Below are 26,760 nucleotides of genomic sequence, written 5' to 3'. Positions count from 1 at the left end.
TTTTAAGCACACACGCTTTATTTTTTTTTCAGTATATCCAGATTATAAACTTTCATCTGTAAGAAACCGTCACTCTCTTTAACTCATGGACTCTCAAAGGTGACAGTGTTCAACGGGCACCTTTAGTACAGTTGTGGAGGGTCGGCGAGGCCAGTGGTGAATGATACCACCATGCTGCGTGCCGCATGCACGGTGACCAAGATAAGTAAAGCAATACTAAATAATTCAGCAAAATCTCACAATGTTTGACTACTGATATAAATAACATGACAAACACGATAGTTAAGTAAGGAGAACAGCACAGAACACAGGAATCTGAACAAGCACTTTCGCTACAATACTTTTTACAACTCATAGCTCTGTAAGAATTTTTCATTAGGGCCATTTGTCTCCATACCAAACTTTTGATGCATACTCAGTCTAGTGCTGTCACCTCTTGTCCACTCCCATGTGACCAAGACCATACAGCTACGCTCGTGGTGAAACAAGAACCCCTCTTTATCCCCACCCTACACCCTCGGTAGGATTGTCCTTGCACATCTGTGCCATTGCCCAATGGGATTTGGGCACACCTTATGATAATGGGGCCAGTGCAATTTGAAGGTCAATGCGATCTTGGGGAATTGTTGGCATTATGAAGGGCAAGACTATAATCTGTGGTGAGCCTCTAAATGGGTGTTCTATAACTGTGTTTACAGTTTCACTATAAATCTGTCCCTGCAGTGTCAAACTTGACCGTCAGTTATCCTGTTAGATCCTCCACTTGATAAGTTTCTTCTGGCTATTGGAACAACTGAATAATTGTCTATCCGTATGCTCCATTTTGTATTTGTTTGTACCTGTGATGATGTGAGAGTCTGCGCACAAACACAAATAAGTGATGGAGCCTAGATGTCCCTAGATTAATACTTGGATTGGCTATGGATGGTTGCAGTATACCGAAGGTCAAGGGGCAAGGAGAGTCTCCACTTGCAGTCTGAAAGCTTGCTGTGCTCCCAACTATATGTTTGGGCAGACACCCATTTGCCACCTGCAACTCACTGAAAATGCAACTGTGAACTTCCATGTGGTCGAGACAGATACTTACCTAAGACCAGGGCGACAGCAAAATCCAAGATATTACCTGAAACTGAGTTGTAGAGAGAGAGAAAAAACACTGGGTAATGGGGACAGAGGCAACCTAATTAGTCTATAAAAACAATATCTAAAATGGAGAATATGTTAAGACACATTGTAAAAAAAGAAGAAAACGAAGCAAGTGCATTATAGATTTCCTATAACGGTTCATCCTGTGACATCAAAAGGGCTAATTGTATACACCCAGGTTGGCCAACCAGATACACCAACATTTGCTCCTGTTGAGTGATTGGATAATTTGGAGTATCCAATTGGAGCGCTGGATTGCGCTGGATTGTGTCGTTTTGCGGTCAGGATAACACATACAGTGAGTTACCGAGTATAGTGAATTACTGGGTTGCTAGGTGCAGCAAGTCACCATGTATAATGGGTTCCATCATACATTCATCATCTGGATAGATTCCATTTTTAATATTTTGTATTTTCAAGTCACTTCACTTCCTGTGGCCTCAAATCCAATCAGCTTGTGCCATGAAGACCATCCTCCACTTTCCAGAAACTCCCAGCATCACCAGCCCGACATTAACCTGAAACAAAAATAATAAAATAGGATTAATTCCTGACAGTTTATAAATTCCACATCCCTCCCCGCCCTACCAACTCAGTTTGTTTCCCTCCTCTCCTGACAGTGCTGACTCTCTGGGATGCAGATCCCCATTTCTCTTGAAGGTTGTCTCACTAGGGTATAGGTCCCTATGGTAAGCATTGCCTGTCCCCGTTGTTTCATCCAGTGACTGGTTGGCAGGCTACACAAACACAGAGGACATCACAGCCGAGCTCCATCCTGTGCTCACCTGACACCTACACACAAATGTACCTTCATGCGGTGACCTGCTAGGACAGTGGTCAGGAATGGGAACTCTGTTTTGTTTTTCTTCCTCTCAGTCCTAGGGCCAGATACTAGGTCAAGCTAACTTCTCCACAACAATCATTATAATATAGATACTATCAATCCAATAGGAAATTCATGAGAAAGCCCTTTACCCAGAGATTGATAAGAACATAGAACTCACTACCACATGGAGTAGTCGAGTCAAATAGATTATTATTATAGATACATTTAAGAGGGTGAAATGAATAGAAGGTTATGGGACTAGGTGTCCCCTCTGCAGCATAAACTTGGCCTGTGTTTTTCAATTCTTGCAGAGGGTAGTTAAGAGTCAACCACATTACTGTGGGTCTGGAGTCACATGGAGATTGGGTAAGCATGGCAAATTTCCTTCCCTAAAGGACATTAGTGAAGCAGATGGGTTTTTACAACAATCGCAACAGCAGTCATCGTCACCATTACTGAGACTTATTGAATTCAGATTCTACCAGCTGCCATGGTGGGATTTGAACCCATGTCCCCAGAGCTTTGGGTTTGTTTATTGTCACATGTACTGAAGTTCAGTGAAAAGTATTTTTCTGTGAGCAAAAATACATAATAGGGTAACACAAGATACACAATGTAAATACACAGACACCGGCATCGGATGAAGCATACATGAGTGTAGTATTAATCAGGTCAGTCCATAAGAGGGTCATTTAGGAGCCTGGTAACAGCGGGGAAGAAGCTGTTTTTGAATCTGTTCATGCATATTCTCAGACTTTTGTGTCTCCTGCCCGATGGAAGAAGTTGGAAGGGTGAGTAAGCCGGGTGGGAGGGGTCTTTGATTATGCAGCCCGCTTTCCCAAGGCAGCGGGAGGTGCAGATAAGAGTCAATGGATGGGAGACAGGTTCGTGTTACTAGTCCAATGACATTACCACGATGTCACTGTCTTTGTGTGCTGTGTCAACTGAACATAAATGAATGCATTTCAAGCACTTGGGGGCTTTCCCAAGAACTGAGATCAGCTTTATAAATACAGGTCATTCTTTTTCTTAGAAAATATTTTATTGAGGCATTTATAATTTGAACACTTAAACAGAAAAATCCAACAAAGACAAAAAACCCACAATAACATAGCCCCCCCCATACACAGACCCCAACCAACAAGGTCCATATAAACACTCCGCCTCACGGCCCTCCCTTCATTGGTTTTCCTACCCTTATTTGTCACTTCTATGCTTCCCCCCTTTTACCCCCCTCCTTGCTGACAGACTAATTTTTCTTAAAGAAGTCGATGAACGGCTGCCACCTCCGGGCGAACCCCTGTAACGAACCGCTTAAGGCGAATTTGATTTTCTCCAACCTGAGAAACCCCACCATGTCGCTTACCCATACCCCCGACTTCGGGGGCTCCGAGTCCCTCCATCCCAGCAGAATCCGTCTCCGGGCCACCAGGGAAGCAAAGGCCAAAATGTCGGCCTCTCTCCCCACTGGGCTCCCGGATATCGCCACCTCTGGACTCAGAGTCACCCTCCCTAGCAGGACCTCAGACATGACGTCCGCAAATCCCTGCCAAAAGCCCCTCCACCTTGGACACGCCCAGAACATGTGCACATGATTCGCAGGACCTCCCCCACAGCTCTCGCACCTCTCCTCCACCTTCTCAATAAATCTGCTCATCCGGCCACTGTCATTTGAGCCCTGTGGACCACCTTGAACTGGATCAGGCTGAGCCTGGCACACGACGAGGACGCGTTCACTCTCTGCAGGGCCTCCTCCCATAGCCCAACCTCCAACTCCCCTCCCAACTCTTCGTCCCACTTCCTCTTCACCTCTCCTATTGGAACTCCTTCCCACTCCATCAGCTCCTTTTATACCTCCGAGACCTTCCCCTCCCCAACTCCTGTTTTGACATCACCTTGTCCTGTAGCCCCCTTTGTGGGAGGTGCGGAAAGCTTGAGACCTGCCTCCGAACAAAATCCCGTACTTACAGGTACCGGAACCCCTTCCCACCTGGCAACTCAAACTCCTCCCAATACAAGTCATTCTTAACCAATTAAGTTCCCACTCACAAACTTTAGATGATTTTCAGCATTTAAACAACTTATAAAGAGGTCAGTGTATGACATATGTACCTAGGATTTAGACAGCAGCTTGGTTCTGAACGCCACCATCATCCGTTTACGGAAAGTTGCAAACTCATTATCCGCCTCTTCCATTTCTGCAGTAATGGGAACTCCTAGCCCAGCTCTGTCTGTCGATGTCACACCCCTATAGAGGAGAGAGATTTACGTTGAAAGATGTACAGGTATATCACAGGATTTAATTAGTATATTGCTACCAATGCATGAGAAAAAAAAAACATTGGAGCTAATATAGATTAAGGTTGTGTGATGCTGAATATATTCCTTTATGTTGCTTCCACCTCTACCATCTCCGAGACAAACCTATCCCCACCAGTCCTGTAGCCCAGTGTTACACAGTGACAGACCCGTCCTCACAGTCTTGTATCCCAGCTTTGACAAAGGGTCACCTGGACTCGAAATGTTAGCTCTTTTCTCTCCCTACAGATGCTGCCAGACCTGCTGAGATTTTCCAACATTTTCTTTTTGGTTCCTGTATCCCAGTGTTATACAGTGACAGACCCATCCTCACCAGTACTATACCCTAGTGTTATAGTGACAGACCCATTCCCACTAGTACTGTACCCATGTTATACAGTGACAGACCTGTCACCACGTGTACTGTACCCCAACGTTATTCGGTGACAGACCTGTCCCCACCAGTACTGTACCCAACATTATTCAGTGATTGGTCTGTTCCTATCAGTGCTCCAATTCATTTTTTCTAATTAAGGGGCAATTTAGCATGCCCAATACACCTACCCTACACATCTTTGGGTTGGGGGGGGGGGGGGGGGGGGGGGGGGGGGGGGGGGGGGGGGGGAGAGAAACCCACGCAAACACAGAGAGAATGTGCAAACTCCACACGGACAGTGACCCAGAGCCAGGATCGAATCTGGAACCTCGGTGCCGTGAGGCAGCAGTGCTCAGCACTGCGCCACCATGCTGCCCACAAAGATCTTTATTAAGAAGACGTTAACCATCCCCGTGTTTGCGTGGGTTTTGCCCCCACAACCCAAAGATAAGCAGGATAGGTGGATTGGCCTGGCTAAATTGCCCCTTAATTGGAAAAAAATTGGGTAATCTAAAAAGACATTAACAGGGCAGCACAGTGGTTCGCACTGCTGCCTCACGGCACCGAGGTCCCAGGTTCGATCCTGGCTCTGGGTCACTGTCCGTGTGGAGTTTGCACATTCTCCCCGTGTTTGTGTGGGTTTCGCCCCCACAATCCAAAGATGTGCAGTGTAGGTGGATAGGCCGCACTAAATTGCCCCTTAATTGGAATGAATTGGGTACTCTAAATTTTTTTAAAAAGACGTTAACAGGCTGCGATGTCACAGTCCGTTTGCCCACGCAAACTGCCGATGGTGTCATCTTGATGTCATATGATCAATCTCTTAAAGTGCCCATGTCCTACTGCAAGGCTGCTTGTGAGGAAACACTAGAAATACCATGAATATACAATATATCCCAGTGTTATACAGTGACAGACTGGTACTGACCAGTACTGTACCCTCATGTAACAGTGAGACCTGTCCCCACTAATACAATATACCAGTGTTATACATGATAGACCTGACCCCACCAGTACTGTAATACAGCCAGTGTTATACATATAACCAAGTGTTGTACGCAGTGTTATACAGTTGAAATTGCAGTGTGATTTTGCAGCTCCAGTGTACGTTGTATGTCTGCCATCATGCATTACTGAGGTGCAAGGTTCTAGTTTCCTATTTCACAGTGAGGCACTGAATGACAACGCATACTATGATCTCATTAACAAGAGAGATGATTGTGCTGGGGTCCTTATGGCTCACAGAGAAACAAAGATGCACCCCAGGAGTTTTGGCCATGTTTGAAACTAGGACCAAAGTCTCCGACCTGTTTCATACCTGTTGACAGGGTCTCTGATGCCCTGTTTTCCTAAGCCCAGCCCATCTCCATCCTTCCAGCCCATTCTTTGCAGCATCTTGTACCCAACATTGTCCACCGCCAGCTTGTTTTTAGTGTAATTTATATCCTCATTTCTCTGAAAGGGAAACATTTGATCAGAATAAACATTTATATCCTCAACAATGGACCAATTTCACCAGTGTCAGCAGCTTTCAGTGGAGTAAAGAAACGATTTGTTTCAGACCCGAGTCTGATAAGTCAGAAGATTCCTGGTTTGGTCTCTGGACAATGTTGAGTTCGCCAATATCTTAATCCTTTCATGAGATGTGGTTGACAAGGCCACCATTTGTTGCCCATCTCTAATTAAACGGAGTGTCTTGCTAGGCCAGTTCTGAGGACAGTTAAGAGCCAACCACATCGCTGTGGGTCTGGAGTTACATGTAGGCCAGACCAAGTAAAGATGGCAGATTTCCTTCCTGAAGGACATTAATGAACCAGGTGGTTTTACAACAACGTAACTTCGGGTTTTATTAATTTAATTTAAAATTCAACAGCGGCCAGGGTGGGATTTGAATGCATGTACCCAGAGCATCCCGTGTGCTTTCCTAGCCTGGCAGGGTCAAATGGCTTGTGCTCTCCTCACCACCATCCAGTGACTCTAATTAGAGGGTTCATGGGCAAGGGCAAGAGCAGGCTCAGTTCTGATGCTTAGGACTTAAGTATGAAGGGTGGTCAGTTGGGTGACCTACTGAAGGGTGCCTGACCCCTGAGGAATTGCACCCAGAAGACCAAGTGCCTTTCAAAGAAGGGAAGACTTGGATTTTTATATGGCCGTTTCACATTCTCAGGACATCACAAAGGGCTTTCCAGCCACTGAAGTACTTTTTGAAGTGTAGTCACTGTTGTAACATAGGGAAATGTGGCATCAGATTTGGACAAAGCATAGTCCCACAAATAGTAATATAATGACCAGATTATCTGTTATTAGTGATGTTGGTTGAGGGATACATATTGGCCAGGACACCCAGGAAAACTCCCCGTATACAACACCGCAAGTGTTACTTTGGATTATGGGCTCAAGCTTCTGGAATGGGAACCCACAACCTTCTGACTCAAATCCCGCAAGCAGCTATTAGATCAATGATTAGTTTTAGTGTTGTTGATTGAGGATTAATATTAGTTTCAGAACACCAGGGAGAATCCCTCTGCTCTTTTTTTCAAATAATGGCTGTGGGATTGTTTCCATCCACTTGAGGAGACAGATTTAATGTCTTGGTTTAATGTCTCAACTGAAAAACTGCACCTCCAACAGTGCAGCACTGGGAGACTCAACCTGAATTATGGGGCTCAAATCTCTTGAATGCGACTGGAACCTGTGGTCTTCAGAGATGAGAACATGCTGCATATTGAGATAGTGCTGATGTTTTTGGGAGTTTTGAAGAAAATGGGCATATAAACAAAACTATTTGCCTGCACTTACCAAGCATGCACTCAAATATCCACCCTAGCAGCAATGTATGGAATGAACTCCCAGAGAAAATAACTATTAATATATGAATTGATGTCTTAAAATAAAACAGCAGAATAAATATCTGGTTGGGAACAGGACTGATAATTAGGAAGATAAGTAGCAATAGGGATGACCTGAATGCTGGGTTGTACACGATGGTTCCTAATCTTACCATTTTTTTCTTCGGTTTGTATGTTGGCTTGTCATAGCCGATTCTCTTCAGCTCGCGGACTGAAATGACAGCACACATTTATTAGTGATTTTCGCCTGTGATTTTAGAAACAAACGAAAGGACAGAGACAGCAATTCAGCCAGAATGGCAAGTCACGCTTGTGTATTATTATTTTATTTTTTGGATAATGTTTCACTGAGGTTGCAGATAGAAGTTATTTTAAAAAGTGACTTTTAAGTTTGGGCTGGCTTCAAAAGGGATAATTTTCTCAGGACAGTCTATTAAAGGAATACAGGTTAGACCTGGTTAAATATACTAATCAGAAGTTGTTTGTTACAAAGATGCCATAATAACTGTTAACAGGTTATCAGTAAACATCTCTTGACAATGTGTTGGAAACCCTTTAACCTCAGTCTGTCTGTGAAGATACACAGCCTTTTGGGGCAGAGAGAGCCTTCTGAGGCAGAGGGAGAGAGACTTTCTAAACAGGACATTGCACAGGGAGTAAGACAGCAAAAGGTTGCAAAGGATAACAGCAGGTTCTGCTCTTGAATGTAGGACAGAATGCATAGAGGCTATTCTATTAAAGCAATTAATCCACTGCGGGGCAGATATCACCAGGCATTCATTACTTTTAGAACGTTCCATGAAAATAAGTTTTGCAAACTATCTTAAGTGAATCTGGTTGTATCTGTTGCCCTAAACGGTCACCAAACTGTGTTATGAAGCCTTTTAACTGTTCAAACCAAGCTTCACTTCATTTAGTGTGAAACTCATATCTTTGGAGAGATTGAAGAACAAGCATACGAAGGGCAGAAGGTGTGGTCCAGATCACAGGGAGGTTTCCTGGTTAAACCTCTGGGTTGCATAGTAGCCAAGTATATCTAGCGTTTGGTCAGTCAACTTCAATAAAAGACACCGCGATTGTCGCTGCCGAACTTGCAACAGATCAATGACAGGCCCAAATGGGTAGCATTGAAGTGCCAATGCGATTTGGTGAATAAGCTTTTGAGGGGCCTTCATTCAAACCCTGAATACATTTGGATCAGCTTTAGGTGTGACAAGTTTGACTTGGGTAGCATTGATGCATCTGGGCCAGAAGGTGGTTGTTTCAAACCTCAATTCCAGGACTAGCCTTCATATCTCGGGCTGGCACTTCAGTGCAGCACTAAAGAGATTTAGAGTCCAAGACATGAGCAATGAATGGACCTGTCAGCAATTTTCACAGAATATTTCATTTTCTTACATGAAAGGCTGTGGATCTGAGCTGGGAACTAATAATTTTTTTAAAAATAGATCAATTACAAGATACAAACCAATATTTCAACTGAAGCTTGATTTCTATAATTCTCTAATATCTACCTGTGATGGACAGTGGCCCTCTATTGGGTAAGATAGTAAGAAGTAGGTGGGATAACCATCGTGTTTAGCAACCTTTATCCGTACATGTTTAGTGAAATGGAAACAGTTTGGCTTCACTTTGTCAATGCATACCCGGTGATGAAGTTGCCTTTGGGCAGAGCCTTTTGGGTGGCAGCATGCCCACTTTCAGAGTCAGTCCCTTCCGTCTCCTGGGAAGAACGGAACGTGTTGAGGATGCCGACTCCGGTGCAGGATCTGTGGAAGTATTGGATTTCTCCACCATCTCACTGTAATCCTTCACCTTCTCCTTGTAGTATTTGTAATAGGAACTGTTTTCATCGTAGAGAAACCTGCAAAGATGCAAACAAAGGGAACCACTGTGATCACCGCTCCTCTCGAAAACAGATCAGCACCTCTACTTATGAGCAGGAGGATGGCAAAATGTTGCAGCCAATGGGCACTCACATGCCTATTGTGGGAGGACAGAAACACAGTAAGATCCCACAAATAGCAAGGTGATAATGTCCAGTTAATTTATTTTAGTGATACAGGCTGAGGGATAAATATTGATCACAATACAGGGAAGCATCCCTATGCTCTCCTTCTAAAGATTGGCCGTGGGATCTTTACTGGCCTCATCAAAAGGGGCCACGGTTTAGTGCTTCACCCAAAAGTTGACATCTATAACGATGGAAACTCCTTCAAACTACAGCTTACAATGGAATACTTGGTCATTTATCACGTTGCTGTTTTTGGGATCTTGCTGTATCAATAGTTGTTGCATCATTTCATACATTACAACAGTAACTATATTTCAAGAATACTTTGTTGGCTGTAAAGTGCTTTGGAACATCCTGAGGTTGTGAATGCAAATTATTTATATATAGTTTTTTCAAACAGAGTTGCCTCTCCGAAATCTGTTTTGGGGAGTCACATCCAAATCGTTCACTCCGACTCTGATCCAAAATGAATCTATATTTGTAAACCGTTTTTCACAACTTCGGGATGCCCCCAAGTGATTCTGGATTAAAAAAATAAGAGAACAAACCCGTTACGAATAAATTAAAAAACATTTTTTATTATAAATATTTTTATTCGCCTCCTTTTTTACATTTTCTCCCAGATTTGCACCCACCAACAATAAACAATAATCAGTAAAAAACATAATGTCAATCCCCATATCAATAACAACGATCCCATCCTCCCACCAAAATTAGCCCGTATGATAACATAAACAAAAGACAAAAAGGAATCAGGAATCACCCATAGTCACCATTAACACACACAGTCCCCCTCCCCTCAACCCCCCCCCCCCCCAACTAATGTTCAATGTTATCCAGTTCTTGAAAGTGCATGATGAATAATGCCCATGAATTGTAGAACCCCTCCATTCTTCCCCTCAGTTCAAACTTAACCTTCTCAAGAGTCAAGAATTCCAGCAGGTCCACCCACCACGCCAGGGCACAGGGTGGAGAGGCTGCTCTCCATCCCATCAGGATCCGCCTTCCGGCGATCAACGAGGCGAAGGCTACATCTGCCTCCGCACCCGTTTCCAACCCCGGGTTGTCCGACACCGCTACGAAGAATTAATTGGTCAGTCGTTAGATCTGCTGTACGATTGGAACACACAAAATTCAGTGTCCCTTGCCACCACCTCATCCTCCCAGGCAGTGTATATGACCTGGGAAAAGTAAACATTAACTTTGGGATTAACTGATCCAAGGCACTCTTGGGCCAGACAGTGCAAGGGTACCTACCTCTTACTGCTAGAAAAGAACCCCGTTTCATACCCTCATATTCCTGACATGCCAGCAAGCAGCCAGTCTCTGTACTCTTACCAGAAGGTTGGATTATCGCGATTGTTTTCAATGGCAATCTCTTCCAGTTCTGGGCCACACTCAGCCACAAACTTGGCCAGTTTCTCTGCAGTGGTTCTCGTTTTTGCATCACCAAGAGGATCACCTGCAAGAAAAACAAGTTAAGTTGCAGAAAGCACAAATCACTCAGAGACAGTAACTTGCTGTTGATTCTCACTGTACCTCCTCACCTAATTCACCACCACACACTATACACTTGCACTCAGGCAGGCCAACTGTCTCCCAGGCCATGGCCGACTTTACCCCAAATCAGAAATAGACAAGCACATTAATGCAAATTCTGCAACGATGGACAGACGGCAGAGAGTAAATCAGTCTTGGTCATGAAATACCGTTCAGTTCAGTACTGTGCTGGCACTCACTGTCTAAGCTAATAAATTAAGAGTGGCCACAGGGTGAGATCACAGATGTCATTTAGCTTTTGAGGACCCATACCCCAGGATGAATGAGCACCTTCTGGAGACAATTGTAAAAAAAATGGCCCACAGTTGTGTCATGCCAGCATTAGAAGTCAGGGTTTTTATTTATAATTTATTCCTCAAAATTATTATTAAACAAGGATAGTAAAGATTTATTAAGCAATACAGCATATATGCAGCAGTGCTCAAGTCTACACTTATAAGGCAGTATTTGCAATATTACCTTGCTGATTAAATTTGGGGACTAAGCTGCTACAATTCTGAGCTCAGTATCTTAGAAAATTACAAATCTAAATACTATTACAGGCAGGCAATTCTCTTTACTCCCTCTACGTGACAATTCACACAACTCTGTATCATATCACTATATAATTGTTAAAATACAACTTCATATAATGAGAATGGAACTGACTTATTCCTAATCAATAATTTTGCCTTTTATTACTAATGAGTTCTTATATTTTTACAGCAGTACGACGTTTTTACTTTACCTTTACAAATAGTTTCACTCAGCACGCAGTAATTATAATTCTGTTGTTGATTTGGTACCAAGACAATATCCTGCCTCTACAGAAACCTTAAACTTGTTCTCCATTGTTTGCCCTGCAATTATAATCAACTGATTAAATAGATTAATCAGAATGCAATAAGACTTTTTAATTAGGTTTAAATCGGTGACTAAGCTGACACGTGTTGCAGGTCAGCCTTGGCTCAATAGGTCAGTGGGAATTTAACCTGGCTTGTTGAACAGTCAAAACCTAATGGCCAACAGCTAAAACCTGAATCTATATAATACTTTTAACATGCCCTTTGGCCCATCAAATCTGTACCAACATATGCAAAACACCTACCTACCTAATCCCATTTGCCAGCACTTAGCCCATATCCTTGAATGTTTTGATATGCCAAGTGCACATCCAGGTACTCTTTAAAGGATGCAAGGTTACCCATCTCTACCATCCTCTCAGGCAATGCATCCTAGACCGTCACCACCCTCTGGGTAAAAAGGTTTTTCTCACATCTGCCCTAAACCCCCCTGCCCCTCACCTTGAACTTGTGTCCACTAATGGCTGACCCTTCAATCAAGGGAAACAGCTGCTCCCTATCCACCCTGTCCATGCCCCTCATAATCTTGTACATCTCGATCAGTTCGCCCCTCAATCTTCTCTGCTCCAACAAAAACCCAAGCCTATCCAACCTCTCTTCAGAACTTAAATGTTCCACCCCAGGCAACATCCTGGTGAATCTCCTCTGCATCCTCTCCAGTGTAATCACATCCTTCTTCTAATGTGATCAGAATTTCACATAGTACTCCAGCTGTAGCCTCACCAAAGTTCTATACAACTCCAACATGACCTCCCTGCTTTTGTAATCTCTGGGTCCCATATGCCTTTTTCACCACCCTACTAACCTGCCCTCCTGCCTTCAGAGATCTATGGACAAACACGCCAAGGTCACTTTATTCCTCAGAACAGTTATGTTGTCCCTACCTTTTTCTGTAGCTGGACAAGTTTTTGAACTCTCAACTTGCATCAGGAACTCATTTTGGAGTGCACTTGGCGTATTGTCCGTGGATGTTTTACATCCTGACTCTTGGTTCTCTGCAGCACCGGGTTTGCTTGACTGGCAGGTGTTTTCTCTAGAGTACTGTGCCACTTTATACTTGTAATACCTGTATTCGTTGCTTCTTGTGTCAAGCAAAAACCTTTAAAATAATTTTTTTTTTCAAACAAACGTTAGTCGATAAGTCTCCCTTTTCTATGTTCCTCACTGTTTCCTGGGCCAGGCATTATCTATAGTCAAGAGAGTGGGCATCTATCAGCCAATGCCGGCACAGAGGACATAGCTAACATCATTAATTCATCCACCCCTTCTGAAGCTGCTAATAATTCTCACTGTGGTACATCTCCTGAGCACCCACAGCCCTTCAGTACTTGATTCAGGTGGCTTTTATTGTGACTTTCGTTAGTATATTCAATCATGAAAATGGGCTATAAGACTGCATTTCTAAAATAAATTTAGAGTACCCAATTCATTTTTTTCAATTAAGGGGCAATTTAGAGTGGCCAATCCACCTGTCCTTCACAGCTTTGGGTTGTGGGGTCGAAACCCACGCAAACACGGGGAGAATGTGCAAACTCCACACGGACAGTGACCCAGAACCGGGATCGAACCTGGGACCTCGGCGCCGTGAGGCAGCAGTGCTATCCACTGCGCCACCGTGCTGCCTTTAAGACTGCATTTTTAATACATGATCTCTATTTGACAGCATAGGGTATGCTATGGGAGGATTTAAACTAGTATGACAGTGGGGTGGGAACCAGAATGGGTTTAATAACTGAAGGGGAAATAGAGAACCAAAATAAGAGAACAACATTACCCTCAGGCAGAGCAAAAAAGTGTGAGAAGGCAGGTGGTCAATGCAGGATTGAGGGTGTTGTACCTAAATGCGAGCAGTATGCGGAAGAAGGTAAATGAGCTTGTTGCACACATTGAAATTGGCCGGTACGATGTTCTGGGCATCACAGAGACATGGCTGCAAGGGGATCAGGGCTGGGATCTAAATATCCAAGGATATGTGTCCTATTGAAAGGACAGGCAGATGGGCAAAGGGGGCAGGCATTGTTAGTAAGGAATGAAGTTAAATTGATAGCAAGGAGTGATATAGGATCAGAATCTCCGTGGGTAGAGTTGAGGAATCGCAAAGGTAAAAAGACCCTGGTGGGAGTTATGTACAGGCCCCCTAGCAGTAGTCAGGAAATAGGGCAGAAAATAAATGAAGAAATAGAAAAGGCATGTAAAAAAGGCAATATTGCAATAATCAAGGGGGACTTCAATGTGCAGTTGGTAGTGGATCCCAAGAAAAGGAATTTGTGGAAAGTCTAAGAGATAGTATTTTGGAGCAGATTGTGACAGAGCCTACTAGGGAACAGGCAATTCTGGATTTGGTGATGTGTAATGAGGCAGACTTGATTAGGGAACTTAAGGTAAAGGAACCCTTAGGGAGCAGTGACCACAATATGATAGAATTTACCCTGCAGTTTGAGAGAGAGAAGCTGCAATCAGATGTAACAGTATTACAATTAAATAAGGATAATACAAAGGCAAGAGGGAGGAGCTGGCTAGAGTTGATTGGAAAAGGAGCCTAGCAGGGAAGACAGTGGAACAGCAATGGCAGGAGTTTTAGGGGTTATTTGGGAGAAACAACAGAAATTCATCCGAAGGAGGAGGTAACATGCTAAAGGGAGGACAAGGCATCGATGGCTGACGAGGGAAGTCAAGGACAGCATAAAAGCATATAAAGTGGCGAGGATTAGTGGTAAGCCAGAGGATTGGGAAGCCTTTACAAGCGAGCAGAGGACAACGAAAAAAGCAATAAAGGGGGAGAAGATGAAATATGAGTGCAAGCTAGCAGGTAATATAAAGGAAGATAAGGCCAGCAGAGTGGCGCAGTGGTTAGCATTGCTGCCTCATGGCGCGAGATCCCAGGTTCGATCCCGGCTCTGGGTCACTGTCCGTGTGGAGTTTGCACATTCTCCCCGCGTTTGTGTGGGTTTTGCCCCTACAACCCAAAGATGTGCAGGGTAGATGGATTGGCCACGCTAAATTGCCCCTTAATTGGAAAAAAATGAATTGGGTGCTCTAAATTTATGAAAAAAATAAATAAAGGAAGATAGGAAGAGATTTTTTCAACATATAAAAGGTAAGAGAAAGGCAAAAATAGACATTGGACCACTGAAAAATGTGGCTGGAGAAGTAATAATAGGAAACAAAGAAATGCCAGAGGAACTAAATAGTTACTTTGCATTAGTCTTCACAGTGGAAGACACCGGTGGGATGTAGAGCTCCAGGAGAATTAGGGGCCAGAGGTGAGTGCAGTGACCATCACTAAGGAGAAAGTTCTGGGGAAACTAAAAGGTCTGAAGGTGGATAAATCACCTGGACTGGATGGACTACACCCCAGGGTTCTAAAAGAGATAGCGGAGGCATTGGTGGTGATCTTTCAGGAATCACTGGAGGCAGGAAGGGTCCCAGAGGACTGGAAAGTGGCTAATGTAAAACCGCTGTTGAAGAAGGGAGGGAGGCAGAAGATGGGAAATTATAGGCCGGTTAGCCTGACTTCGGTGATTGGTAAGATTTTAGAGTCCATTATTAAAGATGAAATAGCGGAGTACTTGGAAGTGTGTGATAAAACAAGACTGAGTTAGCATGGCTTCGTCAAGGGGAGGTCATGTCTGACAAGTCTATCAGAGTTCTTTGAAGAAGTAACAAGGAAGTTAGACAAAGGAGAACCAATGTACGTGATTTATTTAGATTTTCAGAAGGCCTTTGACAAGGTGCCGCATCGGAGACTGTTAAATAAGTTAAGAGCCTGGTGTTAAGGGTAAGATTCTGGCATGGATAGAGGATTGGCTGACTGGCAGAAAGCAGAGAGTGGGGATAAAGGGGTCATTTTCAGGATGGCAGCCTGTGACTAGTGGTGTGCCTCAGGGGTCGGTGTTGGGACCACAACTTTTCACAATATACATTAATAATTTGGAAGAAGGAACTGAAGGTACTGTTGTTAAGTTTGCAGATGATACAAAGATCTGTAGAAGTTCAGGTAGTATTGAGGAAGCAGGCAGGCTGCAGAAGGACTTGGACAGGGTAGGAGAGTGGGCAAAGAAGTGGCAGATGGAATACAATGTGGAAAAGTGTGAAGTTATGCACTTTGGAAGGAGAAATGGATGCATGGACTATTTTCAAAATGGGGAAATGCTTAGGAAATCAGAAGCACAAAGGGACGTGGGAGTCCTTGTTCACGATTCTCTAATGCAGGCTCAGTCGGCAGTTAGGAAGGCAAATTAAATGTTAGCATTCATGTCAAGAGGGCTAGAACACAAGACCACGGATGTACTTTTGAGGCTGTATAAGGTTCTGGTCCAAGCCCATTTAGAGTATTGTGAGCAGTTTTGCCCTGTATCTAAGGAAGGATGTGCTGGCCTTGGAAAGGGTCCAGAGGAGGTTCACAAGAATGATCCCTGGAATGAAGAGCTTGTCGTATGAGGAACGGTTGAGCACTCTGGGTCTGCACTTGTTGGAGTTTAGAAGGATGAGGGGGGACCTTATTGAAACTTACAGGATACTGCGAAGCCTGGATAGAGTGGACGTGGAGAGGATGTTTCCACTTGTAGGAAAAACTAGAAGCAGAGGACACAATCTCAGACTAAAGGGACGAACCTTTAAAACAGAGATGAGGAGGAATTTCTTCAGCCAGAGGGTGACGAATCTGTGGAACTCTTTGCTGCAGAAGGCTGCGAAGGCCAAATCACTGAGCGTTTTTAAGACAGAGATCGAAAATTTTTGTTTAATAAGGGGATCAGGGGTTATGGGGAGTAGGCAGGAGAATGGGGATGAGAAACATATCAGCCATGATTGAATGGTAGAGCAGACTCGATGGGCCAAGTCGCCTAATTCTTCTCCTATGTCTTATGGTCTTATGAGTAGCCTGGCTCAAAGAGGGACCTAACCTGACAAGATCACTTATTTTAAACGGGTTATAATGTTTCTATTTTAAAAGGGGGACAATGTTTTGGACAAATTAGCTTCTCTGACCTTGTCCCTTTAACGTGATTCGCTTGTCTCAGAGTTTTGAAACTTTGGAATTCTCTAGCCATGGGGTCTGTGGATGCCAAGTTGCATTTATTCAGGATTAACATTAATAGATTTTTGGGCACCAAGAGGATGAACGCGTGTGGGGGACAGGGCAGGAAAGTGAAGTGAATGTTAAAGTTCAGCCATGATCTTACTGAATGACAGAAGCAGACTCAAGGGGGCATTTAGCTTCCACATCCTGCTATTTCTTATGTTCTATAAACGAAACACAGAATGCTAGAAATACCCAGCCTCTGTGTAGAGAAAAAGAGTTAACGTTAACAATTACCATTAGAACTGTTGTGATGGAAGATCACAATCTGAAATGTTAATTATTTTTCTCTCCATAGGTGATGCTTCACCTGCTGAATATTTCCCGCATATTGTGTTTATATTTCTGATTTCCAAAGTCTGTGGTATTTTATAGTTGCCCTTACCGATAATTGGCATCGTCCTTCTTGAACTGGATGACTGCTTTCTCTGCTGTTTCACCCTTCTCTGCTACAAACATAGCGAGTTTATCGATAATGGTCTTGACCTCGGTGTCTCCTGGGGGGTGGACGCTCTCAACAACTGTTGCATCTATCTCTGCAATGCTCCTGCCACTGCCATCAGTGGATGCTGAGCCTTTCTCGGTCTTCCATCTATTGCTGCTGTCTGATGCCGAGGAACCTTTCTCTGTCTGCTTGCTGGCTTTGGCATCTGCCAAAGAGGAAACTTAAAAAAACACAACAGTTCAAGCCATCTCCGTGGAAGGTGGTGAGCTAGCAGGAATTCTTAGTGGAATCTCACACAATAGAAATTTGAAGGGAAATGTTCCAGCTTTCCTGGTGATCGGAGCCAAATTGAAACAGCAACCTTGCTCCTTGCCAAGGCACTTGGGATTCTGCTACCAAAAAGAAAAGGTGCGAGACCCACTCCCAGACCACTGAAAAGCATCAATGTAGCCAACTGCTGGAGGCACTGGGTACCAGCCAGGCCAGCAACTGGACAAAGGAGGGCCGCAGCCTCAATTCATTGACATCAATGGCTTCACTGTGTTGTCTGATATTAAAGTCATATTTAACATTTCAATTATGGCACATTCAAAATATCACCAATCGAGACTTGATAAAACTACAATGTATTCTAATCACAAATTTAATTCAAGCTATCCATCTGTTGTAAAATATTACAAACTATCAGAGATTAATTTTGAGTACTTACTTCTTGAGGGCTTGATTGCAGCATCATTCTTTGATTGTTCCTCTGCTTTTGTTGTGAATTTACTGGAACAAGAACCCTGGCTATGTAACGGGGGGAGGTAGATTTGCTCCACTCGGTTCTTCAGCTCATTTATGTATTTGTTCCCAAACAGCTGATTGCTTTCCAGATTCATGAAATAATCGTATTTTGGAGCCACTGAGTTCAGCCCGGTGTTCTGCAACAAATTTTTCCTTCTTTCTTCGCTGACAAAAGCAAAGATTTGCCCAATGAACACCATTGATTGGCGGCAAGCTATGATTGCCTGCTCTAGCTCACTGGCATGTTTGTCAGGGATCTGTGAGCTTTGAGCCTTAGAGCTCAGCTCATGATTGTTGCTTACTGCAAGAAGTGGGCCTATGCATTCCAGCAGCTTGCTCTGTATCTCTTGCAAAAAAGATTCTCCTTTATGCACAATATCATCCAACTCTAACCTACTCGTAATGACACTCTTCCTTATCAACAGAGACACAAAAGCATTATCTATCACAGGGTACGTGAGACCTAAATGTGCCGCTACTGTCGAATCACAGATATCCTGATGCTGCTTTGCCATCAAGCACTGGAAGGCCGTTGCTACCTTAGAATAGGTATCCGTGTTGGGATCAAAATTCGGTTTTATGGAATGGTCAACAGCAACGCTATGAAAACCAGCCCATTTTATTATTTGCTGTCCCAGTTCCATTTGACTACCTAGAGCAGATATATTCCCCAATGAATGCAAATGAGTAGAAGAGTCTGTGGAAACATTTTTGTAGGTGGTCACTGGCATGCTGGACACAGAAGACCCCACTAAACCAGCAGGGGCTGTTCCTAGAAGACCAGGGGCTGTCCCTAGAAGGCCAGGGGCTGTCCCTAGGAGGCCAGGGGCAGCCCCTAGAAGACCAGGGGCAGCCCCTAGAAGGCCAGGTGCTGTCCCGAGAAGGCCAGGAGCTCTGCCTAGAAGGCCCTGTCGTCCTTGAACCTTTGGACGCTTAAGCAAAGGCCCTCGTACATTTTTAGGAGGCACTTTAGGAAAAGAATGACCCCTTCTGGAAGTTTCGGTGTATTTATGAGTAGAACTGTGTTGGTTCAAGCGAGGGTTATAATCCTCAGCTGCATGGAACCCGTCTGTAGGTGTAGTGGTCTGGTAACTGGAAGAATCCATTTGAGAGCATTCCCTGGATGGATCTCTCCAGGATGTGTGTGAGGAATCATTCTTACTAGCTGCCAAACGCCGAGCATTATCAATAACATTACTCAATAACTTGTATAGCTCTGCATCAGGTGCCTTAACAGGGCTCCTAGATCTAGGATTAGATCCTTGATCCCTGGTCTCATGACCAGGGCTCCAGCATCGTCTGTGAGATTCTGAGTGTCCTGTATTATCAACAGGGTTTTGGGATCTATTGTATAAACTTTGACCATCTCTGCCATTGGGACTTTGGGATCTCCTATAGAATTGGTAACCTCTGGAGTCATTAGCTGAACTCCGAGACTGCCAATTATTTGGGCTTGTTTGCCTTCTGTATGATCCTGACCGATCTCTGGACTCAATCGGGCTCACTGATCTTCTGTAGATTCCAGATCCTCTCCTAATAGGACTGCCATTGGAATTTGCTGGTCTTCGAAACAACCCTGGATTCCCACTAGATTCAGCAGGGCTCCTTAATTCGTTATACTGTGAATGGTGATCATCCCTCTCATGGTGCTCCAAGAAATTCTTTCTTGCTGAAGCAGAATAGGAAGCATCATCATAATATCGTCTGTTATCTTCAGACGGCATTTCTGCCTTATTGGATACATTCCTCCATCTCTCCGATCTGTGAGATGGAGATTCATAGTCATCATAGGGAAGGCCATCGTATTGTGCATTTTCTTCATAAGATTCCCTGGGATATCGCCTGGGTGCATAGTTGAGCATTTCTTCAATGATAGAGGGGGAAGAAAGGAAGAAAAAAAGTGTTTAGCTTTTCTGTTATTAAAATTGAAACAATGTTTTTAAAAAGTTGTAATCTATATCTCATGTAAAAGCTAAGGTATTAGAGATCACTTGGGCATGCTGATAACGCCACAAAGATCAGAAAGACATGATGGGTTTTTAACCACAAATGCACCTGACTAACTGCTTTTGGGAAATCCGACATAATCCAAGAGATGCAAGTAAGAAAAACAGGAAACATTTGTCCTATCAACCGGGATATGCATTGTCCTCCTCAAGATACTAAACAATGAGAGAGCCTCACATCTTTTGTCCACTAGGCTTGAGAATGCATGGTGAATGGAGATATGAAATGCTTTGACATGAACCCATTTGCTCAAGTAGAGGAAAACAGCTTGAAAAAAGCCAATTTTAGACCAAGTACTCTGGATCATACTGGCCAAGATATGCTGGCCACTTGTAATCCACTCACCTAGAACCAAATTCAGCAGCGCAGATTCCATAGCTAGTTTTTTCCTCCTTTGTGAGCCACAAAAGACAGAATTGTGTAGGTTTATATGTGGAGGTGCAAGTTTATGTAGCTGCATTTCCAACACATTGATGTGCCTTAATTTATCCTTTGGCTAAAAGCTGAGTGTAGCTGACTGTAAAGAGCTCCCATCCAAACTAGCCTTTACACATAAACCAAGGATAGAGTTTTTGAATGGTTCATGAGCTTGCAAAATATTCCAAAACTTGTCATCCTCAATGAATGTCTCTGGTCTTCTTACAGTCTCCGCTGACTCCACAAGAAAAGTCAGATAATGGTTTCAATGTGCCATGGAAATAAAACAAAATGTGCAAGGCAAGTTCAAAACATAAAATTCCAGTAGAAAACATCCTATGTGGACTGGCACCAATGTTGGGAAAAAGGTGCATTTCTTTGACACCTATCACTTCAGCAACCCATCTGGTTGACACCAAGACAAAAACGTGAATTTACGTTTTCACCATTTGGAAATCCCATTTTCGAATGGCAGCGCAAATGAATGCTGGTGAGTCTGCTTTGAAAATAATCTCCAATGTAGTCCTTTGAAAAAATATACTGGTGGTGTGTAGGTAGAAAGTTCCGTGAGAATATGAGGAGAAGTGAATTTATTCGGCTCAGAGATGACTTTGATAGATGAGTTGTGCTTTGCATATATTATTAAAGAAAAACTCACATTTCTACAGCATCTATTACGACTTCAGGGCGTACCATGGAGTTTTCCAGCCAATGAAATATTTTTGAGGAACAGTCATTATAATCTGGGTAACGTGGCAGTCAATTTGTGTACAGTATCAACGGTACACACAGACATCCATGATATCGTGAGTATGTCTACATGGAGATCTTTATTATAACAACTGTTCGTCTCCCCCATTTGTGTGCAATCTCAATGGTTGCTCTCACAATTACAAAATCTTCTTTGGTATTTTTCCAAGGAAGTTATGTGCACTTTAGAACATTTCTAGGATGAACCCTTGCAATATCACCAGCTTTACAGGGTGTCATTGACTCCGACGCTGCCAGTTCTCCTGCTACAATAGCTGGGCAACCTTCTTATATATGGAATAATTGGACACACAGAATGAGAACAACCAAGTTCAGCCTCCCAATGGAAGAAAACCAGAGGCTTGAAGAATAATGCATGATGTAGGAGCAGGAAAATAATAGAGGAATGAATGGTCAATGGGATTAAAACTTGGTACCACATAGAAAAAGCGGTATTTGATAAGCGTCACTGTCCTCAAGGACAAAGGAAGAATTAATTACCGACACCAAGTCCAACTCTTAAATGTAGTCTGTTTGAATCAGAACAGAAAAACAATCATTGCACAGCATGAAGGAAAGTGCACTATTATGCAAAGATGACTGATGGAAAACCACTGCCCCCTGCTCCATCTGTAAAGATGTTCGAGAGGAAGTAGGGGAGACACAAGAATGTGCAAAGAAATCCATGTGAAATAAAATCAAACGAAGCTGCCACAGGACTGCCCTCCACAGCTGAAGAAAGGGAAGATGTGCTCTGGCCAAAACCTCCCTCTAGGCCAAAGAGGAAAGAGACATTACCAGTATCAGGACTGAAGTTGAAGACGAAGATTTGCAAATTCAAAATAAGCATCTTAACATGCAAGATATTAAAAAGCATCAAGGTCACCTCCAGATGTGGGGGCTTCTCAGTTCCCTTCGGTTCATTAAAAGTGGGCTTCATTTCAACATCCTCCTCACAAAACCCTAGTTACGGATATCAGAATAGGATGTCCCAAGTTTCGGTTAGGCCTCCTGATGTCAGAGAGTCAGTGAGGTTGTCTTCCTCACCAGCCACCCCACACTTCACTGCTCCACTTTACACTTACTTACCTGTTAAGATCAAAGCGCAGTTAGTCAGGTTCTGTGGTGAACCAGAAAATGCAAACAGCAGTATTTGTACTTCGCTTTCAAGGCAAATACTATTATCACTTTCTACTCAAGATTTAGTAAGAATAAGCCATTCTATAGATAAAGTCTAAAGCCTGGAACATTATTAAACTAGGAATGGGAAAGAAGAACAGCATTCAAGACATAAAACTTCACATTTAAAAGTATGTTTTTTGGAAGATCATTTGGTGCACATCTTTTAGCGATCGGGAACTGCAGGTCATGCTCAACTAGATATCATAGAATAGTACAACACAAGAAATAGGCCATTTAGCCCATCAAGTTTGTGTCGGCTCCTTTAAAGAGTAATCCTGTTATTATTGAATCTGTTTCCATCACCTGTAGCACTATCCAAACCACTTGCTGCATAAAAAGGAATGTCTTCATGCAGCACAGTGGCTAGCACTACTGTCTCATGGTACCAAGGACCCGGGTTCGATCCCGGCCCTGGGTCACTGTCCGTGTGGAGTTTGCACATTCTCCCAGTGTCTGTGTGGGTCTCACCCCCACAACCCAAAAAGATGTGCAGGCTAAGTGGATTGGTCACGCTAAATTGCCCCTTAATTGGCAAAAAAGAATTGGGTACTCCAAATTTTATAAGTATTATAAATTTATTTTAAAAAAGGAATTTCCTCATAAAACCTCTGGCTTTTTCGCCAATCATCTTAAAATCTGGCCCCTTTGGTTTTCAACCCCTCACGCGTTGGAGACACTCTGTATTTACTCGACTAACCATTCATGATTTTAAACACTTCTATCAAATCTCCTCTTAGCCTTTGCTGATATTAGGAGAAGTACCCGGACTTTGCACAAATCTGCAATCATTTCTTCCCTTAGATGTAAAAAGGGAGAAGGGAAATCTTAGGTTGCTTTCCATTTAAGGTTTTGTCTCCAGTCAAAAAAACTATTCTAAGAGAAATTGTTTTAAAAAAGAAATTGGAATCTTTAACATGCAGCCCACCAGGCCATGTAGTCTCCTTATTTGTAGACTGTTCCCTGGGGGCATCAACATTAAAGTGCCTGATGTAGTTGGAGGGATAATCAATTTGGACTAGTTCAGATGAAAGATAATAGAAACGTAGAAAATAGGTGCAGGAGTAGGCCATTCGGCCCTTCGAGCCTGTACCACCATTCAATATGATCATGGCTGATCATACAAATTCAGTGTCCTGCTCCTGCTTTCTCTCCATACACCTTGATCCCTTTAGCTGCAAGGGTCACACCCAGCTCCTTCTTGAATATATCCAACGAACGGGCCCCATCAGCTTTCTGTGGTAGAGAATTTCACAAGTTCACAACTCTCTAAGAGAAGAAGTTCTTCCTCATCTCAGTCCTGAATGGATTACCCCTTATTCTTAGGCTGTGACTCCTAGTTCTGGACATCCCCAACATCGGGAACATTCTTCCCGCATCTAGCGTGTCCAGTCCCATCAGGATTTTGTATGTTTCTATGAGGTCCCCTCTCATTCTTCTAGACTCCAGTGAGTACAAGCCCAGTTGATCCAGTCTTTCTTCATATGTCAGTCCTGCTATTAGTCTGGTGAACCTTCGCTGGACACCCTCAACAGGAAGAATGTTTCTGAACCAGCAGATATGAGACAATATTTTTCCTTTCAATTCCATCACTGTACACACAACCCTGCAACAAACACATATCTTGTGATGCCCAAATCCAATGAAAGAATATAAAAAACTGTGTTCTCAGATGAAAATGCATCACAGGCATCAACAATTTCACTAATATATTGGATAGATCACTCTCCATCTGAATGCAGACACAAAAAGAGTACCATATTGCCCCGTGTTACTACAACCACTAAAATTGAAATATCTGTGGGCCTCAGATAGATTTAATTTATTGAACAAAAGCACTAATTATAGAGATTTGATTCATAATCAAACCAATGTGATATACACAATTCCATCTTCCTCCTTTTTAATTAACATTACTTAAAAGCACAGGAGGTTACTTCCTATCCAGCTACTATTGCTATTTAAAATCAGAAGAAACCAGTCTGGATCACTGACCCAGTAGGATGTTCCACAGGGACAAACAAGGTCAGTGTGTTGTTTAGTGACAATATTTAGTTAACATTAATTAAAAGCACAGGAGGCCATTTCCTATTCAGCTACTGTTGCTATTTAAAATCAGAAGGAATCAGTCTGGCTCACTGATCCAGTCGGATGTTCCACAGGGACAAACAAGGTCAGTGTGTTGTTTAGTGACAGTTTTTAAAAACTATTACAAAGCAAGTATAGCACAGAAACAAGTCATTCAGCTCAAGCGGTCCATGCCAGCATGAACCTCCACTCATCCCTCTTAATCTCACCCTATTCACCAAATCCTTCTGATCCTTTTCCCCATTTGTATTTATCCAGCTTCCCCTTAAACACAATAAAGTTATCCACTCAACTACTCTTTGTGGTAGCATATGCAAAAACAGCCTAAATTGTCAAGTTGTGTCCATTCGAACTATAAAAGTTATTCAGCAGCAACAGTTATTGGATCTGTCCTTCCAAACTTGGGTGTGCCTGGAGAAGCAATTTACAACTGTACAAATACACAATGAAGAACAGATCAGCAGTATCAACAACACTTAAAAGTCTGCCATTTCTATCAGTGTTCCGAAGGCTTACAATTCATACAGTACATTTGAACATGGGAAATTCTGCACATCGGACTGGCAATGGAAGATGATCACTGGGCATTGGGTATAATTTAAAGAGCTTAAAATAGGTAATGCACACCATACAATGGTTCCAAAAGAAATACACCTGTTGACAATATGGTTTCCAATTTGAAAAATGACCCTCTGGGGCTGGATATTATTAACAGCAGTAGATGATAGAAACTATTTTAGCAGAATGAACCTTTCACTGCAGTAGTGAATGTGCAGTTTGACAGCAGAGACCACAGTGGATTTTTATTTACATTGAATATAACTCAAACCCATTTATTAACAGAAGTCAATAAGTGCACCAATAAGATGGTTGTTAAACAGAGCCACAGGAAGGCTCAAACTTAAAAAGAACAAACGTCTACATGCGCACAACAAATTTTGTCAAGAAACGACAGAACATTTTCTCTCCACACAACAGATTTGTCAGCATGAGAAAACAAGTGAGGACTCTCGTTTTTTGCCTCAGCCAAAGGTTAATCAGTCAGATGCTGATATTTTTGTGTTCTCAGGACTTTCTGCATTTATTTTCATGATTGTTTTAATCGGACCAAGGGCTGGGATCTCCTTCAATGTCAGAATGCCTTTGGAAGGGAAATGGGGGGGTCAGATCTTTTACCCATTTTCCAATGAGGGCCAGTTACCCCTCATTACCAGGTGGCAATTACCAGGTATGAATTCCCTCCTCAGCCAGGGCCTTGTTGCATCAGGGGGTCTGGGACAGAGCATCGGATTTGCCATCAAAACAGCACATCATTGCCCTGGGATGGAGTTATCAGCCCCTTTTGCCGATACAGAGCTTTGTTACTCCCAATCACTCCAGGCGGGGCGTCAGCACCCCCCCCCCCCCCCTCCTCCCCTCCCCAGCAGGGACCAGCTGCCCTGGGATTAGTGTCACCAGTTCTCCAGGATTAATCCGGAGTCTCCAGAAAGTGAAGTTTAAACTCCTGTAGCCTGCTGTGACAAACATTAGAGGTTTTAAAAAAATGGTGTTCATTCATATTCCGTGAACACTTTTGTTTTAGAAATATGAAAATGGGGGTGGGGTGGGGGGCTTCGAGGCTGCTGGAGGAGGCGGGAGGACATGGAACGAAACCTCCAGGAATACATCCCAGCTATTGCCGGGATTTTTTTTGGGGGGGGGGTCAGATCTTTCCCCCCCAAGACGAGGCCTTGTTGCCCGAAGGTGGGGATCAGGCCTGTCCCCTCCCCACCCCGGTTGCCCCTAGTTACCGGTTACAGGCCCCGCTTCATTATGAGCCGCTGGAGAGCGGGGGTTTTCCAGTCCCCCTCCCCTCTTCAAAGCTCTGGCAGGGCCCAGGTACGATCCCCCGTCTCTTTCCCCACCTCCCTCCCGCCCCCGCATCTCCTCTCCTTCCCCACTTTAGCCCCACAAACCTGGACAAAACCTCTCCTCCATTGCTGCCGTCATGTCACTTCCCTTCCCCACCGGAAGTCACCCGCACCTTCTGGGGGAAAAACAGTTCTTCAAATTCTTTATTTCAACGGATAAGCACATATTTCTCATGCAGATATGCGT

At 43.4% G+C, this 26,760-nt stretch overlaps 1 protein-coding gene across 1 annotated transcript; it reads right to left on the bottom strand.

Moving 5' to 3' along the window:
- On the bottom strand, positions 1-26,700 carry LOC140395032 (SURP and G-patch domain-containing protein 2-like). Its single transcript, XM_072482361.1, has 10 exons — positions 26,619-26,700; positions 18,146-20,086; positions 17,377-17,656; positions 12,796-13,010; positions 10,848-10,971; positions 9,142-9,359; positions 7,648-7,706; positions 5,965-6,101; positions 4,085-4,220; positions 1-1,664 (listed from the first exon to the last, which is right to left on the bottom strand). Exons 1-9 carry the CDS (start codon positions 26,650-26,652, stop codon positions 4,085-4,087), a joined length of 3,144 nt encoding a protein of 1,047 aa, XP_072338462.1. The 5' UTR covers positions 26,653-26,700; the 3' UTR covers positions 1-1,664.
- Positions 26,701-26,760: the final 60 nt, after the last annotated feature.

Source organism: Scyliorhinus torazame, chromosome 18, assembly GCF_047496885.1.
Source record: "Scyliorhinus torazame isolate Kashiwa2021f chromosome 18, sScyTor2.1, whole genome shotgun sequence".
Classification (NCBI taxonomy): Eukaryota; Metazoa; Chordata; class Chondrichthyes; order Carcharhiniformes; family Scyliorhinidae; genus Scyliorhinus; species Scyliorhinus torazame.
Note: the sequence above shows the minus strand (reverse complement) of the source record. Positions and strands in the feature narration are given on the sequence as shown.